This window comes from Biomphalaria glabrata, chromosome 7, assembly GCF_947242115.1.
Source record: "Biomphalaria glabrata chromosome 7, xgBioGlab47.1, whole genome shotgun sequence".
In the NCBI taxonomy this organism is placed as follows: Eukaryota; Metazoa; Mollusca; class Gastropoda; family Planorbidae; genus Biomphalaria; species Biomphalaria glabrata.
The window spans coordinates 29,077,260-29,100,884 of NC_074717.1; the positions used below are offsets into that span (position 1 = coordinate 29,077,260).

The following is a 23,625-nucleotide window of genomic DNA, read 5'->3' on the forward strand; positions in this document are numbered from 1 at the left end:
TTTTAGTGTATGTAACCATTTCCATAGAGGTAATGCTATTTATTTTAAAAGCTTTGGTTTCATAGTCCTACTAAATAGAACACTTCAGTTGATTTATTACAATGCATTTTTTTTACTAAAAAAATCTGAAAAATGTAATTTTTAAATAATTTAACAAAACATTAGATGCATTAAAAATGTTAAGGGATGACATTATTGTGGTATTGTATTGCACCATTATTCTAGAAGTATGACCTCATTCTCATTTCAAAAACTGTCTTGCATTAAAAAAAACACTTTCCATTGGGATTATACAATATATCAGATATTGAAATCTTCATCTTGTGAACACATTTTTCAATAAGCATTGCTGAGTGGTTAAGATCTTGGCTTCCGAATCTGGGTTCGAATCTTGGTGAAGACTGGGATTTTGAATTTCAGGATTTTTAGGGTGCCCCTGAGTCTGCCCAACTCAAATGGGTACCTGACTTTAGTTGGAGAACGTAAAGGGAGTTGATCATTGTACTGGCCACATGACACCCTGCTCATTAACGGTTGGCCATAGAAACAGTTGACCTTAACATCATCTGCCCCATAGATTGCAAGGTCTGAAAGGGGAAACTTTAATTTTTTTTTTTTTTACTTGCTGATGTTATAACACTCTAAACATGTTCAATATTATAGTACACGCCTCATTGCTCCTGCAGAGACTATGATGACAATCTTAAAGATTCAACAAGTTGAAGATGGAACCAGTTCCAATAAACATTTATTTTGAATTTTGTTGTGTCCACTTTTGTTGTAACAATAGTCTGAATTTTAACTCTGACTGCTATCCTGCAGGAGGTTTGGGAATGAACACAATTTCTTAAGTGGCATTTTCATATTTAAAAACTCCCCAGCTTATTGTGAGAATTATAAAACCCAGTTAATTGTAAGAGTTATTTATACAGTTTGTATGCATGCTGCAGAGGAAAGCACAACTAAAAAAAATCTTTTTATTGTACAAAAAACAACATTGTAATTTGTTTCAAAAGAAGTAGTGTCCACCCAATTTACATAGGTTCTTGATAGGGAGTCCTGGAGACATATCAATCCTCAGGGTGACAAGAGTATTCATAGAAGGTACTTTTAACTTAAACGATTCTAAAAAAGTCTTTCCAGTATCTAGAAGGCATCAGAACTGTATGTGAAGGCACAAGATATTTGGGAGACCATTAAAAGACAACATAAGATTTTGACATCTGCCATTCATTACAACCAAAGTCAAATACAATTCAATTATTGATGTGTATTTTATTCATTTTTCCACTTTCTATAACTTTTTTTTATTCATTGTTTTTTATATATAAAAACATTTGATAAAACAAAACAAACATAACCATATGATTAGAATAGAACACTTTATATTTAAAAAGAAAAAAAAAACAAGCATCATAAGCTATTAAGTAACCATTGTGTCTGTTAAATGACCTTCAAGTCAGCTTCAGGTTGGAATACCTTGACTCACAGCTTGCTATCACCTGCTGTCAGTTCATGTTCATTTCATTGCTATTAGTACATGGGAAATCCAATCACCAGTGTTTTTTATGCAACTCTCACAAATGACCATATATCCACAGCTGATTTTAAACAGTCTATTTAATAATTCCATTGCAATAAAAGTTTCTATAAGACAATCTGGCTCTATGCTTGGTCAGGTACTAGAGCACACAAACAAATGATGTTGGACAAAGCTTGAAAAGAGTTGTAAGAAATGATGGCAGGATGCCTTGGATGAGCACTGATCTATCTTTCCTTTGACAGCCCTAGAAAAGTTTCTGCAAACTAAACTACAGTTTAAGTCTAAGTCGAGTGAAATCTAAGTTAGGCCTGCCTAAGTTTTAGTCCTATCATATGTTGGACCTGGATCATAGCAGAGTGTAGGAACAGTAAGTATGAAACACATGGCCAGTCAGCTAGTTGACCAGTGAAATACACTGAAACTATTAAAAGGGTAAAAAAATATGTCCTATCAAGTGTAAACAAAAAGTCTCCTATCAAGGGTTGATAGACAAGTTTTCAACCAAGTTCCTCCACAATATCTGAAAAGATTTCTGTGACCGATGTCTTCTAAATCATGCCCAGAGTCACCTAAACCCAAAAGTATTAAGTTCATATAAATAGATGAATACCACCAAACTGGTTTTAAAATAAATTTTTATGACAATAAATTAAAGAATTTTTATTTTAAAAAAGTCTGTCCTATCTTTGTAATGTTAAAGACTAATTCTTCAATGTTTTATGAAGTGGATATTATAATTTCAAAAGTACTTATGTCTAACTCATGGACCAGTCACCTTGATGTAAGTGGTTATCAAAGTCTATACATAAAAAAAAAAAGACTTTCTAAGCTTTGATTTCTAATTCTTTGGGCAAACAAACTCCTTTGCTTAGGATGATACAATGTGGAAAAGCTTAGCAACAATCTTGTCAAACCTAAGCTCACAGATGAGTGAATGAATGGATTAGGAGGAAGAAGACTCTATAGACTATCTTCAATACTGAACAGAAAAGCCTAAACTTTTATATTTCAACAAAAAGCTTACTATTCCCTTTCTTGTCTTTTAATATTCAAGCAAGTAGCAGGGTAATCAGTGCTAAAGTGTTCCATCAGATTCAATTCAGAATTAAGGTCCTGTGTTATTTTATCACCTGAGGACAACAGTATATCCTCTTTTGTCAGCTACTAAAACTATTCATAGAAATAAATATAATGCACTCATGGCTCAACATTTGAAGGCAGTCCACAAATGGTCCTTACATCAGACACTTAAGAATTATTTCTAAACAATATGGACAAAACAAAAATTCCTGAGTTGATATGATTTTGATAAGAGCTAAGGCATTAGGGAGTCATGAAACAAAATTATCAAGTAGAATTACATGTTCTATACAATCAAACCTGATTCGCTCAAACTTCATGAAAACAAATGCAGTTGTCTAAAATTCTATGAAGTTCAATACATTGAACAAGATGACCAACCTCCAAAACAAACTCATAACCCAGGTTGTGAAACATATTAAATATAAATGAGTTTGATTTAACTAGGTTTGATTGAAATAACAATCATGCTATATGCTTAGAAAGTTATGAAAAAAAAATGAAATCAAAAGAATGAATATTTGAAAACAACCATTGGTCTAAATATTAGAATCAATGTTAATACAGCTCCAAATAAATTGTATCTTTCATGAAATATAATTAATACTTACCTTACATTCCATGGTGAAACATTGTTAAAAGATAAGTCCACATTTTCTGTTCAGGTCCCTATTAAAGACTGGAAGCCTAAATAAAATCTAAGCACTAAGTTTAAAGCAACCACTGAATACTATTCTTCTTTTACCATTTTCAAAATGTAAAGAGTTGGCCAACCTACATAAGTATTTATGCCAAACTAACCTGATAAGGCCTTCACCTAACATGGTAAATGATAAAAAAAATTAAGTAAATAAAAAATATTTTCTAAAAAAGTAAAAGTACATGAGTTCAAGAGATACTATTAACTAGAAACAATGAAGATATTTTTCTGTTAGAAACAAATCAAGATTTGTGGTTTATTTAGTGAAGTATTCTCATTAACAAATCAAGATTTGTGGTTTATTTAGTGAAGTATTCTCATTAACAAATCAAGATTTGTGGTTTATTTAGTGAAGTATTCTCATTAACAAATCAAGATTTGTGGTTTATTTAGTGAAGTATTCTCATTGTTGTTGCACTACACCCTCAGTATTTATCTGAGAGACATAAGATGATTCAAGTTTTATAAGAAATGATATCAAAGACATGCCACTAAAGTTGATAGAATACAAACAGTTTTCAACAAGATATGACAAATGTCACAAGTTACACATATGTGCTAAAACTAGACATTACATTCTATAACATTTCATCTCAAATGATCTCTGTTGTTTTTAATTTTTCTTTCTTGAGTTTCAATCCTTGTTTTCATGCTTAATTTTTTAGTGACTGACAATAACAATGCATTTGTTTGTAATTAGTAGAAAAAAAAAATAAAAGAGGTATATACCGGTACTAAAATTTACAAAGCTGCCTACAAACTTATAGAATGGCTATCACAGTAAGATTTCATTTTGGTTTTCCAAAGTAAGCTGTGACAGTCTCGCTTCATTTTTACTTCATTCTTTTTGATAAGTTTGCTTAGAATGGAGGAAGGAAGGAGTTATTTTGACTGAAGTCACTGACTCATTGAAATGACTTGTGCCTAACAGGTTATTCTGCTGTGTATTACCACTGGTTCCTGTAGATTCAGGCTCAGATTCATGTCTTGCCTTGTCAGTTGTCTCAAAAGATATAAATGATAATTGAGATAATGTATGCTGCTTTTTTGGTTCTGTCAACAAAGACATTGCGGGGGTAATTAAAGTGATCTCCTGGTTGGTCAGAGGGATGACTGCTGACTTCCTAGTTAATGAGCTTAAACTTGATGAGCTAGTACAATGAGATTTAGTGCTTTGATTCAATTCAAGAGCTGCTGGAATTACTTGGTTGGAATCAATGGTAATGTTGGTCTTGTCAATAGACCCAAAAGATATAAATGATAACTGAGAATTCATTTTTGTTTTGTCCAGTGGTAAGGAAGTTGATGAAGCTGTCATGAGAGTATCTTGTTCAGTCACTGGGATACATGATTGTTGTGTATCTATTAAACTCAAACTTGAGGAAATGTTAGACTGAGTTTCATAGAGAGGTGAGAGAAATGCAGGCCTAATTCTAGTTGAGTCATTAGTAAGGCTGGCTGTAGGCCTGCTTAGCAAAGACAGAAGTGATGAATGAGCTAAAGTTTCAGGGTTTTTTTCTTGGGGTGACACTGATGAGTTTATGGTGACTCGGGAATTATCTTCTGTGGTAAGCGATATATAAGATGGCTGTGCAGCTATTGGCTCAGTCCTGACTCCAATGAAAGGTTTAATTTCTGAAGTCTTTGATTCTCTCTTGGCCGGCACACTGTAAATAAAAAAATGAATAGATTAAAAAAAAATAATTGTGTATTAAATAAAAAAAAATCTTTCTGTCCTCTATTTAAATCCTGTTACAATGATGTAACTTAAGTGATACTTGGTGACACTGAACCTGAACAGACTAAATAGTTTTGATGGAACATATACTACTAGATAACCATGATTAGCATGGCATACATTAAAAAAAACAAGTTTTGTATAAGGGATGGGGGTCACAGCAGCAAAGTAGTAGCACTTGGATTAGCCAGATAAAAGATTTTGTACATCAAACCATTTTGCTCTGATGTTTAAGACAATTAAGGAGGTTTGCAAGTTAATCATTGGTCAAAAATCTACTCAAATGTTCTACTAGGTGTCCAAAGTTGTTTTTTTTTTTACATTTTAACATGCTTGTTGAATTCTTAAGATTGGTGTTGGCCTTAGCTGCAATGTAAGAGACTGTGACAGAGGATAAGGTTGGGAGAACCAAATCTCTGCCTTGCAAGGGCACTTCATTTGTTCGTGTGTTTCTTCATTTGAAAATGTTAATTATATCGCCTGGTCCTAATGTGGTAAACATATTCAATTGGAGTTAAACAATCTACCAGAATTAGATCTAGAGCTCCCCCATTTGAGAGGCAAGCATTGCCTGCCTTACAAGTACTGGTGTGTTTACTTTGAAGTGATTAAAACTACTTTTCTTGAGTTTACTTCTTTTTTGTATTGCTGGTGATAATTGTGTCCTGTTGTTAGGCATGATATATCATTTTTTTTAAAGCATTCCTATCATTGGGACAGAAAGGAGTCATTTACAAAAAGAAATTGTAATCACTGAAAGGCCACTACATGATTACCTAATTGAAAACCCATAATCTTTGCCATTTTGTTTTACATACAATGATCATTTTTATACAATGTTATAACTGCACTTAAGAAGGTTGTTTATAACATAAAATTTATAGTGCACAAGAGCTATGCAGCACAAACTATTACTAGTGTAATGTATTGTAATACTGTGAATGACTTACTCTTTAAAATAACAACAACTCATATAAACAATGAGTAAAATAGAAAGACAGTCAAGAGAGAAAAAGAGAAAGTGAAATAAAAAAAAAAAAAGGAAAAAAAAGGGGGAGGGGCAGTAAAAAAAAAAAGAAATAAATAATAAAAAAAAAAAAAGAGAGATGGCGAAAGAGAATCCCCTAGTACTGATATTTTAAGGTTAATAGATGCTAGCAGCTGCTCCATTTGTTGACAAAATGTGTGTGTATGCTCCAGCTGCTGGCTAGACCTTTATTCTGAGAAACAATTATAACCAGCCCCTCCCACACACAAAAGACAACTTGAGCTGGAGTGCCATTGTCATCTCTTAACAATAAATCCTTTCTGCAGTTGCTATAAATGTAACAGAATTTTGTTGCTAATGAGGCATAGACTTCCATAATTTCACTCATTATTTTTTTTGTTAAAGAAACCAAATATTAGAGCATATAACTTAAATATTTTAGGCTGTATATAATTTTTTAAAAATCTATTTAACCCTCTTAAGACGGAGCAATTTAGCATGTCTTGTGCCAAAAAGACAGAGCACTATTTCCAGCCTTAACACTTCTCTTACAAAAAAATTCCTAACAAATAAACTAATTACTTTACATACACAAAGCTATATATATTATTGAAGAAAAATGAATGAACTAATTTAATCTTATGGAATTTATCTGAAATATTAACATTTATTGAATAAAGCCAAGCTTATTTGCATAATTTATGCGCATACAATTCCAAAACAATACAGAATTATAAAGGTAAGAGTTTTTTAAGAAGTTTTAGGCTTGAATAAGCCCTAATACATGTCTTTAGAGAGACAAGGCACATTGAGATCCTTCAGACACTTCTATCACATTATTTTACTACTTTTCTCTCCCCCCCCCCCGGGTACCATGGAAACAAACACCTTCATTATTGTCACAGTGACAGTCACCCATTTATGACCCAGGGATAGTTTTTTTTAGCTCTTTGTTGTTCAGAAAGTTGGCATCATATTTATTAGTCTCCCTGACAAATGTTTGAACTAAATTGATAGTAAAAAAAAGAGAATAAAACGGCATATTGGGTGCTAATCCCTTGGTTCTCTAATGGGTCTTCTCTATCCAGCTACCCACCCTTACCTCTAAACCATGTTACCAATAATAGACATCGTCAAACCATACTAGATCTAGTATTAGTGTAAACTTAGATCTAAAGTTTTCCTCAATTCTGCTCTTATTTTTATTAATTCTAGCATATTTAAAATAAAATCAGAGTCAGTGAGTTTGTTTTTATCAATATCAATGGCTGATATGTTAAAATTTTCACCTCTCACTAGCTTACTTCAAAAAATCAATTTAAAAAAATTATCGCATTAAAACAGCAAAGGAAGCCGCCATTACAGTCTACTAATGTGTAAAAATAGTAAGAACTAATCTGATTGGATGATACAAACACTGGCAAGCCAATCCTTTGGTTGGAAACATCGCGGCCGATATATCGGCCGGCTTGTCTTTTTCGCCAAATAGCCTTGGGCCGATATATCAGCCGCGTCGTCTTAAGAAGGTTAATTACAAATAGCTGTTTGAAAAAAAAAAACGTTTATTAGAACCCATGCTAGTCTAGTCAGTCATGTTAACTAGATAGACCTTGCACTGTCTTGGTAACTTGTTGTTATGTTGGAATGTCACCCTGAAAGAAATAATTCTTAGATGTTTCGAAGTCAACATAGTAGTTTTCTTTTTTACTTAACAGTGAAACCTGGAGGCATTGATTTGGTGTAACAACTATGCCTAAAAATTTAGTTGGTGAACATTACCAATTGTAATAGAGAAGTCTAATTAAAGGGCAGTTTCTTTTATTAGAATTTTTAACAAAGTCATCTGTCACAGCACAAAACATTAATTAATGGAGACATGATCCAATACTCAGAGTCTAAGCTGAGAACTTTAAAAGTTTAATTCATGATGATGGCTGTTTTTTTTTTTTTTTTTTTTAATTGAAATTATTGGACATCTAAAAGTACACCACGTTCAGAAAAGAGACTTATTAGGTAACATAAAAGCAGTTGATTCTTGTAATGACTACATGAAAGCATTGTTTCTAATTGACCACACAAATTTAAAAAAAAATCAGGAATGGAAAAGTAAGAGCATGCAGTAAGGGAAATATTGATGATCAAATAATCTAATATATTTGAATTGACATGCAGTAAACCCATCTCTGATGGCCACTTCTGCACTACAATGGTATTTTTATAATTTAAATAATTTTCAGTAGATGCTAATAGGTAAACGTTGTCTATAATTTCCAAGTCAATTTTTTTTTCTTAAAGGCATTTGCTTCTTTCTAGTCTATGGGTTCCTTACTCTGTTTATGTGACATGATTTTTATTATACATTTACAGTTGCCAAATATGAGTTAGGCTCTAAGGGAAGCCATTAAATGTTTACCAAGAGAATAGGCAAGCTCTACATTCTACATCATCTTCCTAAAAGAATTTGTTACAGCTTACCCAATTTAAAATCTTATTATTGGTTTTATGGTTTAAGTTGCCAAGGCAATTAAATAAATGAATATTTGTATATTTTATCTTATATAGCAATATGTTTGAGGACAATCTGCCAGAAAATATGGGCCAAAAACACAGCTAGAAGAATGGATCCAATCTTGAATTATTCCACTGCCCAAGAAAGGAAACTTGAGACAAAAGAAACTAGAACCTATAGAACAATAACTCCAAAAAAAGTTTTGACCAGGTTCGGCATGATGGCCTATGATGACAGAGTTCAACATTTATTAGAACACTATCAATGTTATCAAAGACCTATACCAAAATGTGAATAGCTCAGTAATTCTAAAAAAAAAACAAAAACAAATTAGAGAAAGTTTTAGGACATCCATAGGTGTGCAGCAAGGATGTATTCTCTCTCCAGTTCTTATTAACATATCTCTGGAGCATATCATGATGGAAACTCTAGCTAGAAGGATTTACTTCTATCTTGACCATAAGAGGGCGGCCAATTTCCACTCTTAGGTTTGCAGATTATATAGACCACATTGGAGAAAATTCAGACCAGGTACAAGATCTTCGTTCAAAACTACAACTGGTACTTGAATATGGTTTTGAAGTTGAACACTGAATAGTGAAGCTGAAAGAATCCAAGCTTTTGAGAGTAAATGCAGCAGGAAATTGCTGGGTTCAGATAACAGGAAAGGAAGACAAATGAGTTAATACTTTTACTAGAAAATTGTGTTGGTAGTGGAGCATTCTAATAGAGGTCGTTTGAGAAGTTAAGAGCGTTCTGAGCAAAATAAACATATATGCCAACTATTTAAACTGTAGTGTAGCATGGGTATCGGATAGTAGAACATTAAGACATAGAATAAACTAGATTTGAAAAATTTAAACATTGGACAGGGTGAGCAAAGTGACACCATAATAAGGGTTCTTGGAAAACAAACATTTGAAAAATAAATTCAGCCCAACTTGATTCAATTTATGACATGAGTAAAAAAAAATGGTTTCTGAATCAGCTTTTGTCAAAAGCTAAACTACTTCACAGAGTGTTTTTTTTTCTATGACAATATAGCTCAATTTTCTCATGCTGCCAAATTTTTAGATGTATAATATATATAAATAATACATTTATTTAGTTATTTAAAATATAAATAATATTTGAAAAATTAAAAGATTTACCTAATGGGAGCTTTTTGCTTGGTACTGACATCGTTTTGTCGCTGTCTATGTAACATTGGACAGTTCACACCTCTGCGACAGGAACCAGTGTAAGAATATGTTGGGCAAACAAAGGAATGCAGCCTCTTGCACTGCAAAAAATGGTTTGTATAAAAAAAATTAAGGGAATACTTTCATAAAGTAATTAAAAAAAATATTTAAAAAAAAAATTGTAGTTTTTCATTTCTTTCTTTGGTTTGACATTTTCAAACAAAGTATGAACAATTAATTAAACATCATGTTAAAAAAAAAAAATGAAAATGTGCAATTAAATTGGTGACTGTTGGATGAAAAAACAAAATGGGACAATTCAAGTAGTTCTAAACTTTGAACATCCAATTATTGTTAAGGGTTTTGTCTGTAACACTCTATGATCAAATGTTTGTTCTCAGCATTTGTCAGTTTCTGGTATTGTTGTGTATTTATGTTCTTGTTGTGTGTTGTGAACTGATCTGTTCTTGTGTGTCAAAATGTCTTGGTGTCCAGGTCAGCTTGTGTGTGTATGTGTACTGTGTTATCGATGTGAACTGTTTTGTCATTCTTGTTCAATAAAGCCTAGGGTCAAGACATGTCTTCTTGTAGTGTTTCATTAGGTCATTACAGGTATCTTGTAAGTTGATTAAATACCAGTAAAAAAATCAAGACTAAGTTCCTGTGTATCAAACTGAACTTTTAGAGTCATGCCTTTAAAAATTTGAACTGTATCAATAGAGGAACTTTACATCATCTTCCCTACAAGACCTGAAAGGGGTACTTTACTTTTTGTATGTCTTACAGTATGATACCAGGTCAAAAACAAAAAGGTGGAAACAAATGAGGAACAAGTTCATGAAGCACCAAGTCAGGAAACATCAAGTCATTGTAAGAGATTCTATTTTGTGATAACAGTGTTAAAAGTATTTACAAACGATCATAGAATCAAAATAGTGAGGTACCTTATCACCTAATGAACAGAAACCATTCAAAAAGTCTTTGCAGGTGGGTGCATCAGGATTGACTTTAACATGTAGGTAGGGACAATCATCTCGTGAGCATGCGCCTCTGAGGTAGTACATACACACTGGCATTTTGTGCACAGACGCTTTATGGGAGAATGGGCAATTCACAACATCACATCTGCCGCGCAAGAACCTGTAAATAAAGAAAATATTTTCTGTATTTGACAACGTACATAATATAAATTAACCGGCCCATCTAACATCAAGTCATTACAGTGATAATGTTAATAAGTTATTTCTTAATAGTCACATCTATTACATGTTTCAATTGTAAGCTTCAACTTCAGTAACTGTTTGATAAACAAGGAATTTTGAGGACAAGTATTTTAGTTCAAAATAAAATCTATGGATATTTTTCACTTAAAATTGAACTACTTATTAATGTAAATTGATCTTACTTTGAAAACAGAAGCAAAAATATAGGTCTTTCAACAATAAGCTTTAAATAAAATGTAGTTATTTACTTTGATCTTCAAATTTATTTATGCCAGCAAAATGTCAACATTTTCAGTTCAACATTCTCAACCTTAGTAAATTTAAAGTACTAACTAACAACCCTTTTTTTTTTTTTTAAATATATTATATCTTCAAGAAAAATTTTGAGCAGCACAATGTTAACAATTATAACCAAAAATTGTCAGTGTTTCTATTTTACCTGGTGCATACAGCTACTTTTTGTGGGTCATGTAGGTATGGACAGTTGTCCCCTCGAAAACATTTACCAAAACGACCAAAGAATATGCAATGCTGTTTCTGAATCTTCTTCTTGTTGTCTTTTTTAAACTTGACAGCAGCGATGGCAATACTCCGATAAACTGCACGACTGTGAAATTACAAAACCAGTTGTTTTTTTTAAAAAAGTATTTTCTAAAATCAAAAAGGCAGATGGAGTTCAGTTTCTATGGACAACATGTTATTATTGCAGTCAGTTTAGCTCAAATGTAACACACAAGTCAACAGTTGGCCAGGGAGATGAATGAAATCTGATTGCTTCAATGGACTTTTTATTCTCAAGAACATCTTAACTGTCCAGCATTTGTTGTTGACAATGGGATATGAGTGCCAAATTAGTGATTAAAACAAAAATCTTTTCAACCCTATACCAGGAATAGAATCAGATATTACTAACTGATGAGACTTGGTTATTAGGTCCTATCAATAAACCAACCTGGCAGCAAGTCTTGCATTTTCATCTGATCGCTTCTGATCCAATGCTATTTTGTTTACATGAGCAATACTTTCATTAGAGTTTGTACTACTTTCTGTGGAGAGTTCAGAAAAGCGTGTGACTATATACTTATTTTGTACAGAGTGACATTAAAATAGAAAAGAAATTGAAATTTGTTATAGCCTTCTAAGTCGTTAAAGTAAGACAGACACACACAAAAACACCACTAAGAGTTGTCTTACTGAAAACAGCTCGGCTTAATTTTTTGCCCTTTGAATCAACATTAAAATGAACACCTTGTAAAGAAATTAATTTCAATTTTTGCATCTTCCAACCTAAAATAAAGAGAACAAAATTATTTGAGAAACTTCAGACCAAATTTAGCTTTAAGTCTAAAAAATATATATATTGCAAAATTGCTCACTTCTTTGGGGTGTGTTATCTTTGAAACTATGTCTGCTGCTTGAGTCATGAACAGATGAGAATGAAGTTGACCTTTTAATTCTGGTGAGTTGCCTTGAATTGGATTTGTACAAGTGATCTCCAATCTTCACCAAACTTTTGTTGTTTCTCTTTTGTTTAAAGTTTAAAGCAGACGGCCATGAAGACTTGTTTATTTTAAAACTACAGACAATGAAAAAAAAATTAAAGTATCTCAATCAAAAAGTTTACATATGTAATAATTTATAACTATTTTTCTCTTTGTTCAATTTCACTCATATGTCAGGGGCTTGAAGAACAAGGGGTAAACTACTTGGCTTCCCAACTAAAGATCATAAATTTGATTTTCAATGGAGCTGTGATTATTAATTAGGGAGTAAAGTAGAGATGGGAATCGAACCCAACTTTTAAAGTTCGGGTTCGGTTTGGTCAGATTTAAGTTCGAGTTCAGTTTGGTGACGAGTATAGATCGGGTTCGGTTAGGTCTAAAGTTCGGGTTCGGCTCGGTTCGATGTTATAAAATTATGTAATAGCAAAATTAAGTTATAAGGTTTTATACAATTTATCAGATAAAACACTTTAAGTTTAATTTTTACATAAAACAAATACTTTGCAACATATAATAGGCCTATGGGCAATACTTTTTCCAAAATAATGTTGCCTACATACATTTTAAGCATTGTAAAAATTTCTTAATGGAGATAGAATTGAAGATGCGGCATGTTTTCGCTCAAGTCGGCAAGTGGTTTAATTCTGGGCATGACTCGGCGCTAAGCGTATTCTAACCTTTTTCTCTTAGTAAGAAGAGATATTTTTTAAAAAAGGCTAATATCGATGTGCTTTCTTTCAGAACGCACTATTCACATAATAAAAAAAACAAATATTCTTCGTGTAAAGACGTCTCTATCGAGGATTTTATTTTCACAAATAAGTCGTCACTATAATAAATTGCAATATACGGAAGAAATTCGACTATTCTGAGACAAAAAATGCAGAAGAATCTCAATAGCGGAGATGTTTTAAAATGTTTTCTTCAAAACGTTTTGACCCATATTGTGCATATGCGCCTAGCAAAAAGCAGTCTACAGTTGACAAGGTCTTATTGGAAGATAAAATGACATCTCCTACTTAATATATTTTAATTTTTAAACATGTAATTATACTAATATTCAGATAAATTAAACTAAAAATAAAACTTTTTTTTCGACGCCCCCTCTCCTTGTTAGTTGGTCGTTGGTTTGTCGCTGACAAACAGGTAGTACAATTGAACCAATAAAGGCGTTTTATATTTTTACCGGTAAGGATAGTTTAGAGGGACTTCTTATGGTCCGTCAGTTACGTTGGGCAGGGCACATATCTCGTATGGGAGACGAACATATGCCAAAGACAGTCTTATTTTTTTTTTTTTTGTGAGCTAAAAGGTGGCCGCCATAACAGAGGCGCCCCACGGAAACGCTTCAAAGACCAGCTTAGGCGTCAACTTTGCTTAGCTGACATAGAAGAGAGCACCTGGTTACATGCGGCTTCAGAACGAGTCAGTTGGAGTTCACTCCCGAAGGCCGCGGGATACACATTTGAGACCAAAAGAAAATCTGCTGCCGAGGACAAACGCAGACGCGAAAAGAAAAACTAAATGGACCACCTGCGGACAGTGGTTATGCTTGCCCTGGATGTGGCAAAATATGTAGGTCACATTTAGGAATGCGCAGCCATGGGAAAAACTGCATTCCTCACTAATCTTCGGACTCGAAGACAAGCCTTATAATAACATATAAACTTAATAAACTTTAAAATAAAGTTCTTATGTGAACAACTCAATATAGCCTAACTGTTATTACAATATTCACATATTTATCTTTTGATAGAGATGTAATATTAATGAAATATACTGATATTTAAACGAAATATAGGTCAACGTCTTTACTCTTTCATGTCTCAAGATTGTCTGCCACACACACACACTCTATGACACCCCTTTTTGTCAGGAAGTTGCATCTCCCCATCCCCAAATTCAAGGTACTCGCCATCCCCACCCACGGGGGAGGACCCAAAGTTTGAGAAACGCTGCATTAAAAATAGTGATGATCAATAATGCAAAACAAAATAATAGTAAAAATATTCAGGGGCGTTGCTAGGAATTTTTCATCATTTGGGGGCCCGGGAGGGGCTGGACCTCTTTGAGGGCCCCTGCATTTTGCGTAATATTGAATATTGTAAAAAAAAAAACATTTGGGGCCCCTCTCAAGTGGGGGCCCGGGGAGATTTTCCATTTCTCCCCCTTCTCCCTCACCCTTGCTACGCCACTGATAATATTCTAATATGGAATACTTCAAAATTTTGTAAAAATAAATCACTTAATAGAAGATAATTAAAATTTATTTTAAACTAAAACACAAATGAATTTATTGTAGATTTATATCTACACTCTCTAATCGGCAAAAACTATTCTACTCTCAACTAACAGCCATCTCAAATAAAAGTGACAATATTTTAATGTTGACTTTCTACTTACTAGGAACTAGAGTCTAGATCTAGATTAGAGGGCGGCTATTCAACTCAAAACCAATATTGCAAACAGCCCGCGAAAATTCAAGGCCAGGAGGGAGTCAGCACATACGGAAAAACCCATGGGAACCCCAGCGCGCCGCTTTTTTTTTTCTTTTTTGTTTTCAAAATACCCCCCCCCCAAATTTTTAAAGTATAATGGAATCATTAGAATTTAAATAAAATATTTAAGTAATTTTTTATATTTTTTTAAAGCATAAATAAAAAAAAAGGATGTACAAATTGCAAAATTAGTTCGGTTAAGAAAAGGAGGGTTCGTTCGGTTCGGTTCGTACCAAGCAGTTTCAAAGTTCGGGTTCGGTTCGGTCATAAGTGAGGTTCGAGTTCGGTTCGGTTCATTTCCCATCTCTAGAGTAAAGGTGATAAGTTCTAGTGCAGGCCACATTACATCCTCTTTAATCATGTCCATTCCCCTCAACTGCTCCATGGACATATTGGTTTTAATGTACATTTTAAAAATGTCTTTCTTTTATCACATGACACAAAAATGTTAATAATATACACTTTCATTATGATGACTGTGAAGTCTACAACATTTCTGGTTAATGTTTTCTGTACTGTCCTAATGAGAGGCACAAAATATGTCTTGTGAAAATCCCAATTTAATTGTTATTTAACCAATTATAACAACAACAAAAATTCATTAGCAATGGTATTTGGATTAAAGATTTAGATATTCACTTTAAAAGAATAAAAAAAAAATTGTCCTATTATTAGTAGTAATAAAGATTACCACATAATGCTAATATACAAGTTTTAAAGTTGATATTGCTCTTGACAAACATCCTATAGTACAACCATTAAAGAGGCTTCTAGGATTAGTTGTTACAGCAAACAAAAATAGTGAAGTCATTCATTTTGAATTTGCAAATGCAAGAAAACTTCTTGTCTTCTCTCAACACAGACAGTGACACTTACCTTGCATATCTATGAGTACCCATAAACCCTAACCTCAGTTTTTGTCTCATTTTCAGCCTCCAAAAGTTATTAGCTTGCAGTGTTGGCCTTGACCATTTATAAAAGGAACCTGTATTATAATCTGAGCAAGATATAGTCATTATGATGTTTTTGTACCAATAAATAATATGAATTTGATAGGATATGTCTAAGAGAAACTAAGATTATTAGACAATTGTTTTAACTATTTATATACAAAAAGTCAATTTTTTAAATTGTTTGAGGCATGAAGTCTTTTTATGCAAAAGATGCTAATCTAAATAGTACATTTATTTCAAGCAGACAAAGCAAATTCAATAAAGAAACTATAAGAAACAAATTTACTTACAAGAAAAAGGAGCAATTCTCTTAAATGACTGGTTCCCCTGTACTTTCTTGCTAGTGCTAGTAGTAACTCTTCTGTCCAACTTTATCAGACCTCTCCCTCTAGATGGATCACTTCTGATTTTCTCTGGATTTCTTTTGTCCAACTTTAACTTATTCTTGTTGAATTTTGTAAAAGTACTAGAACGCGGAAATGAAAATTTATGATGCTGACTGGATGTGCCTTGATAGAAAATTGGAGCCTTTTTCGATGCTGATGTTGGAGAAATTCTTTTCAACTTGTACTTGCTAACCAGCTTTGCAGCACTTTGTATGATCAAGGGAGATTTTTTGAAAGAAAAAAGGTTTTGCTTTTTGGAAGCTGGGGTGGCCATTAAAGAGTTAGAGCCAGACTGAGAGACAAATGAATCAGATTTAAGATGGCCATTGATGGAAGGTGCCATTTTTGGAGCAGATGTTGGAGAAAGATGCTTTATCTTGTACTTGCTGACCAGTTTGGATGCATTTTGGACATTTGCCATGGACACTTTCTTAAGTTGAGCAGTCTCTGACTGTGGTCTCAGTGATGTTGAAGTGGGTACAGTGTTATTTGAAACACTTGATTGAGCATCACCATTTGCTGCTTTACGTGATGAATTTTCAATATTTTTAACAAGTTTGAATCTACTGGTAGCCGTATTTGAATTATGAACTGTAGAATTTTGTTTACCAGCCATATAAGCAATGTTTTCTGGTGAGATACCTTGAAATAAAACTTTTCTTACTACTGGCACTGACTTAGTTAAGTCTTCAGAAGATTGGGAAGAGAAAATAACCTTCCTTTTATTAGGGGAAACATACACAGGCAACTGAGTCTTACTGCTGCCATTATTTGACTGGGCGTCTGACAGCAATGCAACCTGACTACTTTTTGAAATACTTTGTACAACTGCTGCTTGTATTCTATCCACTCTTTTTGAGGGTACCGCCTGATGGTTGTGAGATTCAGGAACCAAGGCAGGTGGAATTTTTTGTTTAACTTTTTCATGGGCATGTTTTTTGATATGCTGTTTGTATGATGCTTCCTCACCAGGATGGGTTCCAAAATTGTGTTTATGAGTCCTATTTACTAAAGTTTGTCTACTTTGATTTCGATTAAGTCCTAAGTTATTTCTTGCTGAGATTTGATTTTGTTTGAATTCTATGTCATTTTTCATGTAACGTATTTTGAGTTCCATTTCTTCCAAATAATCTAAATACTTAACAAATGTTTTGGAAGTTTCATTGGAATTTTTCAGAGATGAGTTTTCTTGAACAAATGTTTCTTTAGATGGTTTTGTTGATATCTGAAGTCCTAGAGGCTCTAGAATGTTTAGTTGAGAAGTATCAAAAGTGGTACCTTTATCTCCTAATAAAACCAATCTTGTAGGCTCTGCCACTGTAGTCATTCTGTCTCCTTCAAAGAAATGCAAAAAAATGGTATACACCAGGCTTAAATATTTCAGTAAAAACAAAATAATTATTCTTTCTTTTAAGAAAAAAATTTACTTACCCAACTGATGGCAGTTGTTTATAATCATTAAAAATGTATTTAATAAGGTATGTGCATGATACAAAATAATTACAATATTCTTAAACAAAGTTTAATGGAGTCAAAACTCATTAATTAAATCCTTCACTTGTTCAGGCATCTTGAAGTACCAAAACCATCTTGTAACAAAGACATCTGACCACTCTGTTTGTTAAAACCATAATGATTGCACCTCACAGTGGGTGTATAAACCAGAATTGACCAGTACAGTGATCCCTCACCACTCTGTACAATGATAAGTACACTTAACAAAAATGTTTACTTTATGTACTTTAGTGAATAAATACTTAAATAAATATACAATTTCTATTTTGCAGATTCTCTGTTATTGTGTGCGTTTCTGCAACACATCTCCCCCAATATATGAGGGATCACTGTAAATTATATATTTAAACTGAATTGATTATTGTTTTTAAAAGAAACTCATAAGACTTAAAAATACTTTTGCAGATCATGATTCATGTAAATGGTTTTCAAAGAAAGATGCTAATTGTATAATTTTATATATAAAAACTAAAAACTTATTAAAACAAAATCTATACTACTTTGTGGAGGAATAACAATTCTCTTGAGCACTTTATCACCATTTAAACTTGACACGGATGTTTTGGCCAAAGGTAAGACCAAGCGATTTGAATTGGGCAACACAGATTCCATATCCTCACAGCTGCTTCCTAGCGTCAAATCAGAATCAGAGTAGCCACAATCCAGAGTGTTGTACAAGTGACCAAAGTTGTGCTGGCTACTTGAAGAGAAGTTGGGAAGTGCATATAAATGTATGTTGTTAACCCTAGTTAGGTTTTATGCCTGAGGATCAACTATTTGCTGAGCTTCTTTGTGTAAAGATTCTTTTTTGTGTAGAGAATCATAATTATCTGGCATTTCTCACTTGTCACTGCTGAGAAGAAAAAAAAACTAACATAAGGGTATTGAAACTTTTTTTTTAAAGATTAATTATATATGTCGAGAGAGGATGTACCACTAAAATATTTTAGAGTAGAGAGCAGAAATATAAATAAATTCCAAATAACAAAATTGCTTGACGGATGGTTAATACAAAATGTTTTTTTTTGTCAAGCATTATTATGACAAAGACATTCAAAAAACAGACAAAAAAAAAATTTATGTATGCTGACAACCAGCTCAAAATATTTATCATAATAAATATGGCTAAATTTAATATTACAGAGAAGGAGGCTAACAAAACAAAATATTTCATTGAAGGAGGCTAAGGATAACAAATTTGGTAACCATGAAGATGAGCGTCTTAAAGTAATGGAAAACGAATTTTAGCAAAAATAATTTTAAATACATTTAAGTAATGTTTTTAATAGATTTGGTTATAAAAAAGAGAACCTTTTATTTTATAACACTCCAAAAATGACTTAGCCACTGATGATATGTGTGCTGCTATTTGTTGTCAATATTTTGTTTTTGTGTTGTCACTAACATAAAGTGTTTTTTTATTTTGGATATATTTTTTTTTCTTCATATTTTCTTACAAGAAAGGGAGGTGTGTTGACTGAGTGGTAAAACTCTAGGCTTCTGAACCGGGGGTCCCAGGTTCAAGTCCTGGTGAAGACTGCGATTTTTAAATTCAGGATCTTTGGCCCCTCTGAGTCAACCCAGCTCTAATGGGTACCTGACGTTAGTTGGGGAAAAGTAAAGGCGGTTGGTTGCTGTGCTAGCTACATCACACCCTTGTTTACCGTTGGCCACAGAAATAGATAACCTTTACATCATCTGCCCTATAGACCACAAGGTCTGAATGGGGAACTTTACTTTTACTTATAAGAAAGGTTGCTGTTAGCGTGTATTTAAACGTATACAATTTATATAATAATAATAAAGCTTGTCTTCCAGTCAGAAGATTAATGAGGAATGCAGTATTTCCAGTAGCTATGCAGCCGCAGCTGTGACCTACATATTTTGCTACATCTAGTGCAGGCATAACCATATCTGCCGGTGGTCGATCTAGATTTTCTTTTGGCCGTCTACATCTATCCTCAGCAGAGGAAATATAACTATTGAGTCAACAAAGCAGCATAATGCTTTTCCTTCCTGGGACCAGAGTTCCTTCCCTCCTATTAGAGACAGCATCGAAAGCATAACAAAAATATCCAATTCCAACCTAACAGCGCTCAAGGAATTAGTGAACTAATTTCTAAAATTCCATTACCCCAACAACCAATGGGTCAGAGTCTACACAAATGTATCCTCCCAAAAATCCAATACAAACGGAGGAGCTGGCATACTAACTGAATGGCCCAAATATGGAGAAAGACAGGAAAAGTCAAATGCAACTGGCGATCTCTCAGACAGCCAAAGAGCAGAAAGGCAAGCACTGGAACTAGCAGCTACCACACTAATAAACTACCCATGTACACCAAACAGCCAAATTGTCTTTCTGACCAATGCCAAAACAGTCCTTCAAAGCCTAAAAAAACTCAGATACTTCCTATATAAACATTAACATCAACAGCAAAGAAACTGTTCTTCAATGGATTCCAGTACACATTGAATTAGAAGGCAATGAAAAAGCTGACATACTGACCAAAGATGGAAGAATGAACAAGCAAACTAAAATCCCTCTCTACCCAAAAGAAATGATGAAAATAATAGTATAGAATAAATGGGAATTGGACCAATTGCAAGAAAAAGGACGCCTATTATAAGCTATCTTGACATGACCAATGCATAAATTTTCGACTCAGAACCAAACACAACAGAATGAGATAACAAAAGTTCCGGAAGCTTAAAGTCGGGACAAGCGAAAACCTGCCCTTGTGGAGCATAACCAGAGAATTTAGACCATGTCCTTTAAAGCTGCATATTATATCAAAAGGCCTGAACAAGACTCTGGCCCTAAATCCCTCCTATAAAACAAAAACTATAAGGAGAACTGCCTGATCTGGCAACCACTGCACGGTTCATCGAAGATATAGGATTACTGATCTGAACTCCCCAACATGTAAAATGAGAACTGAGAACGAAGAAAGAAGAGGCTTGCATTAAGATTAAAGGTTGGGTGTATTAGGATTAAAGGTTTAAAAACAAAATACCCAAACGGAGAAGGGGGGGGGGGGGTGAATCACTGGGCATTGAAATTTATATAAGATTTAATAGAGAAGCAGAAGAAAAGTCACAGTCAAATATCTAGATCTAGACCTCCCCTCCCCTCTAGATAAATCTAGAGTCTGGATATAATAATTCTATTATTAGTATTATTAGTATTAATTTTTTATCGACTATAGACAGTATAGATACACAATATTATTCAATATATTATATAGATATAGTACTCTAGTAGATCTATATATTTATGACTGTATGTCTAGATAGATCTTTGTTTGAATAGTGGCAGATAACTTTTTAGACGACTTTTTAGTAAATATAAATAACTAGCCATATGTTACCCGCGGCCAGCGGGTCTTAATTTGCGTATCACTTTCGATGTAGTCACAGAGCGTTTTGTAAACAATTAAACGAAATAATAATGTTATAAATAAAGCGAATGCGGAATACGTGAATGTAAAAATATTATGAATGGAGCTATTTAAACAGCTAATCGACCTAAATCCTTTTTTTTTTCAAATAAAAACATTTGCTTATAGGCCTACATATATTTGATTAAAGTATGAAATGAATAGAATAGACTTTATTTAGTACCAGTTTATCTGTGGGGTCAGTGCATTTGTCTTGGTCTAAGTGTAGACTGCTATTGAAGAAAGTATTTTTTTAAATTATTATGTATAAAGTGTACGTTAATAAGTAGATTGAATCTAGACTTGACTAAGATAAGTATCATCTAAAGGCTACATTGATGACAGAGATAGATAGTTTACCCAAGCGGAGAATGATTGTGTACAGATCTATATTCTAGACTCTAGATCTACTTTTAAAATAAATAAGTTTTTGTTTGTTTTTGTTTCCATTATGTAATCTATACGTAGACAAATAGTACCTACCGATAGAAGTTAAAATGTTTTTTGTATAATGGTGTAGATCTATAATTAGTAAAGATATAGATCTAGTATACGTTTACGTTTTATAAAATGTAAAGTAGATTTTAGATCTATTTTTAAAATGTGTATTCTTAAGTAAAAGTATAGTCAAGTGAGTAAAATATTGAACTCTCAATGATCTAAATATTACGCAAAATAGAGTTTATTCAATTGATTAGTCAAAAGCCAACATCTGTTTTTAATTTTATTTAGAGCTGAAAGTTCATGACCTCAATACACATTGCCTTGGTGCATACTGCAGGCATATAGGTGACAAAATGCAATAAATATATAAATTAATTTTATAATCAAATCGAACGTGTGAATATAATTGTTTATATTAGTTAGTTTAATTTGATGTAGCTCTAGATTCAGAATCTAAACAATTTAAATGCCACAGTAGTCTAATCAATAAATAAAAACTTTGAGCCTATTATAGTAAAAGACTATCAACACTGTGATGTGAGCTTGTGTCGACTTGTGTGACTTTTAAGACTTATTTTATGTTTGCATGATTAGATGTGTGTTGAATGTTTGTGTTTTTTGTTTATTCATTTAATAAATTTCTAATACAGATGATATTTTGTAGTATTATAGTATAGTACAGGTTAGGATGGCCATTCTTGCCTATATAGCTGAATCCTCTATATTCTCTCTTTATAAATCTAGATCTATCTAGAAGGTCTATATCTAGGCATTTTACTTCATTCAATGTACCAAGTTCACTCCAAACATTTGCCCATTTATTCTCTATAAAAAAACAACAACAACAAACAAACAAATATAATATAAGATCATTTACACTGATGTCCAAAACTGGCTGTCTGAAATAAATTTTGGTAAGAAAATCTTAATTTAATTTAACACCCTATTTAATTTTTTTTTTGTATGGAATCAAACAACTTGGCTTATGAATCAAATAAATCAGCTCCAAAACCAGAAAAAATATTGCGGGCTCATTAGCATAGACTTAAGCCAACCAAAAAAATATAGCCTTAACCCTAGGAAGAGGTACATGGTCATAGGAAAAAACAACAACCTGACTCTGACTTACAAATTTGAAATTCTTTTATTCTTACATAATCATGATAATGATGATAAAAAGATGGCTAAATGATGACTTGATGAAGGAAATTGGAATAGAATCATTGGAAAATGGACAAGCACATTATGATTATTTATTATGATTATACAGCGCATTAGTTTCATATTAAATATATATAAAAAAAGATTTAATGATAAATTAATGACCACGGCACAAAAACAGCGAGTGTCCGAAATCATGTAAAAATGTAATGTCCGGATTAAATAAACTAAAGTTAAAGAGTAAAGACACTAAAGTCTGTAGTAACAGTAGATCTAGAAATACTAGAATTAGATCTAGAATCTACATCTAGTACTCTACTACTTGAACTAGACTAGTCTATTATATTAAATTATTATATTTTAACAGTAATAAACAGTAAATTATACCCAGATTCTGTATTGATTAATTCTAAATCTAGATTTGTCAAGACAAACACCAATGTAGATCTAGATCTATAACTAGATCTATAATATATCTATCATTAAGTGTCATAGAGTCTATAATGATATAATCTATCATCTAAACTTCTAAACATATTGACAATAACTTGCAATGAAAACATTAAACAACGTAAAAAAACAACTTAAAATAGGCCAAGTTTTTTCAAATATAGGCTCTTGAATTGAATCGAAACAAACAAAAATAGATGAGAGCTGCTAGAGTAAAAAAAAAAAATCTTACACAGTATCTAGATCTTGCAAAATAAATAAATGAAACATTAAATGTGAAATAGTTCTAGATTAATTCACGTTCCATACTCATA

General features: G+C 32.8%; 1 protein-coding gene across 2 annotated transcripts; it reads right to left on the minus strand.

The window, feature by feature from the left end:
* Positions 1-1,255: 1,255 nt before the first annotated feature.
* Positions 1,256-23,406, minus strand: LOC106069767 (zinc finger CCCH domain-containing protein 3-like). Of its 2 annotated transcripts, none has more exons than XM_013229516.2 (11): positions 23,249-23,406; positions 18,356-18,669; positions 16,206-17,636; positions 15,839-15,959; positions 12,339-12,538; positions 12,157-12,249; positions 11,915-12,008; positions 11,402-11,569; positions 10,684-10,879; positions 9,710-9,840; positions 1,256-4,990 (listed from the first exon to the last, which is right to left on the minus strand). In XM_013229516.2, the coding sequence occupies exons 2-11, from the start codon at positions 18,426-18,428 to the stop codon at positions 4,162-4,164; spliced, it is 3,336 nt and encodes a 1,111-aa protein (XP_013084970.2). In that variant the 5' UTR covers positions 18,429-18,669; positions 23,249-23,406; the 3' UTR covers positions 1,256-4,161. The 2 variants fall into 2 exon arrangements, with proteins under 2 accessions (XP_013084970.2, XP_013084961.2); XM_013229507.2 differs by having other exon boundaries at positions 18,317-18,669.
* Between the last annotated feature and the right edge of the window lie 219 nt (positions 23,407-23,625).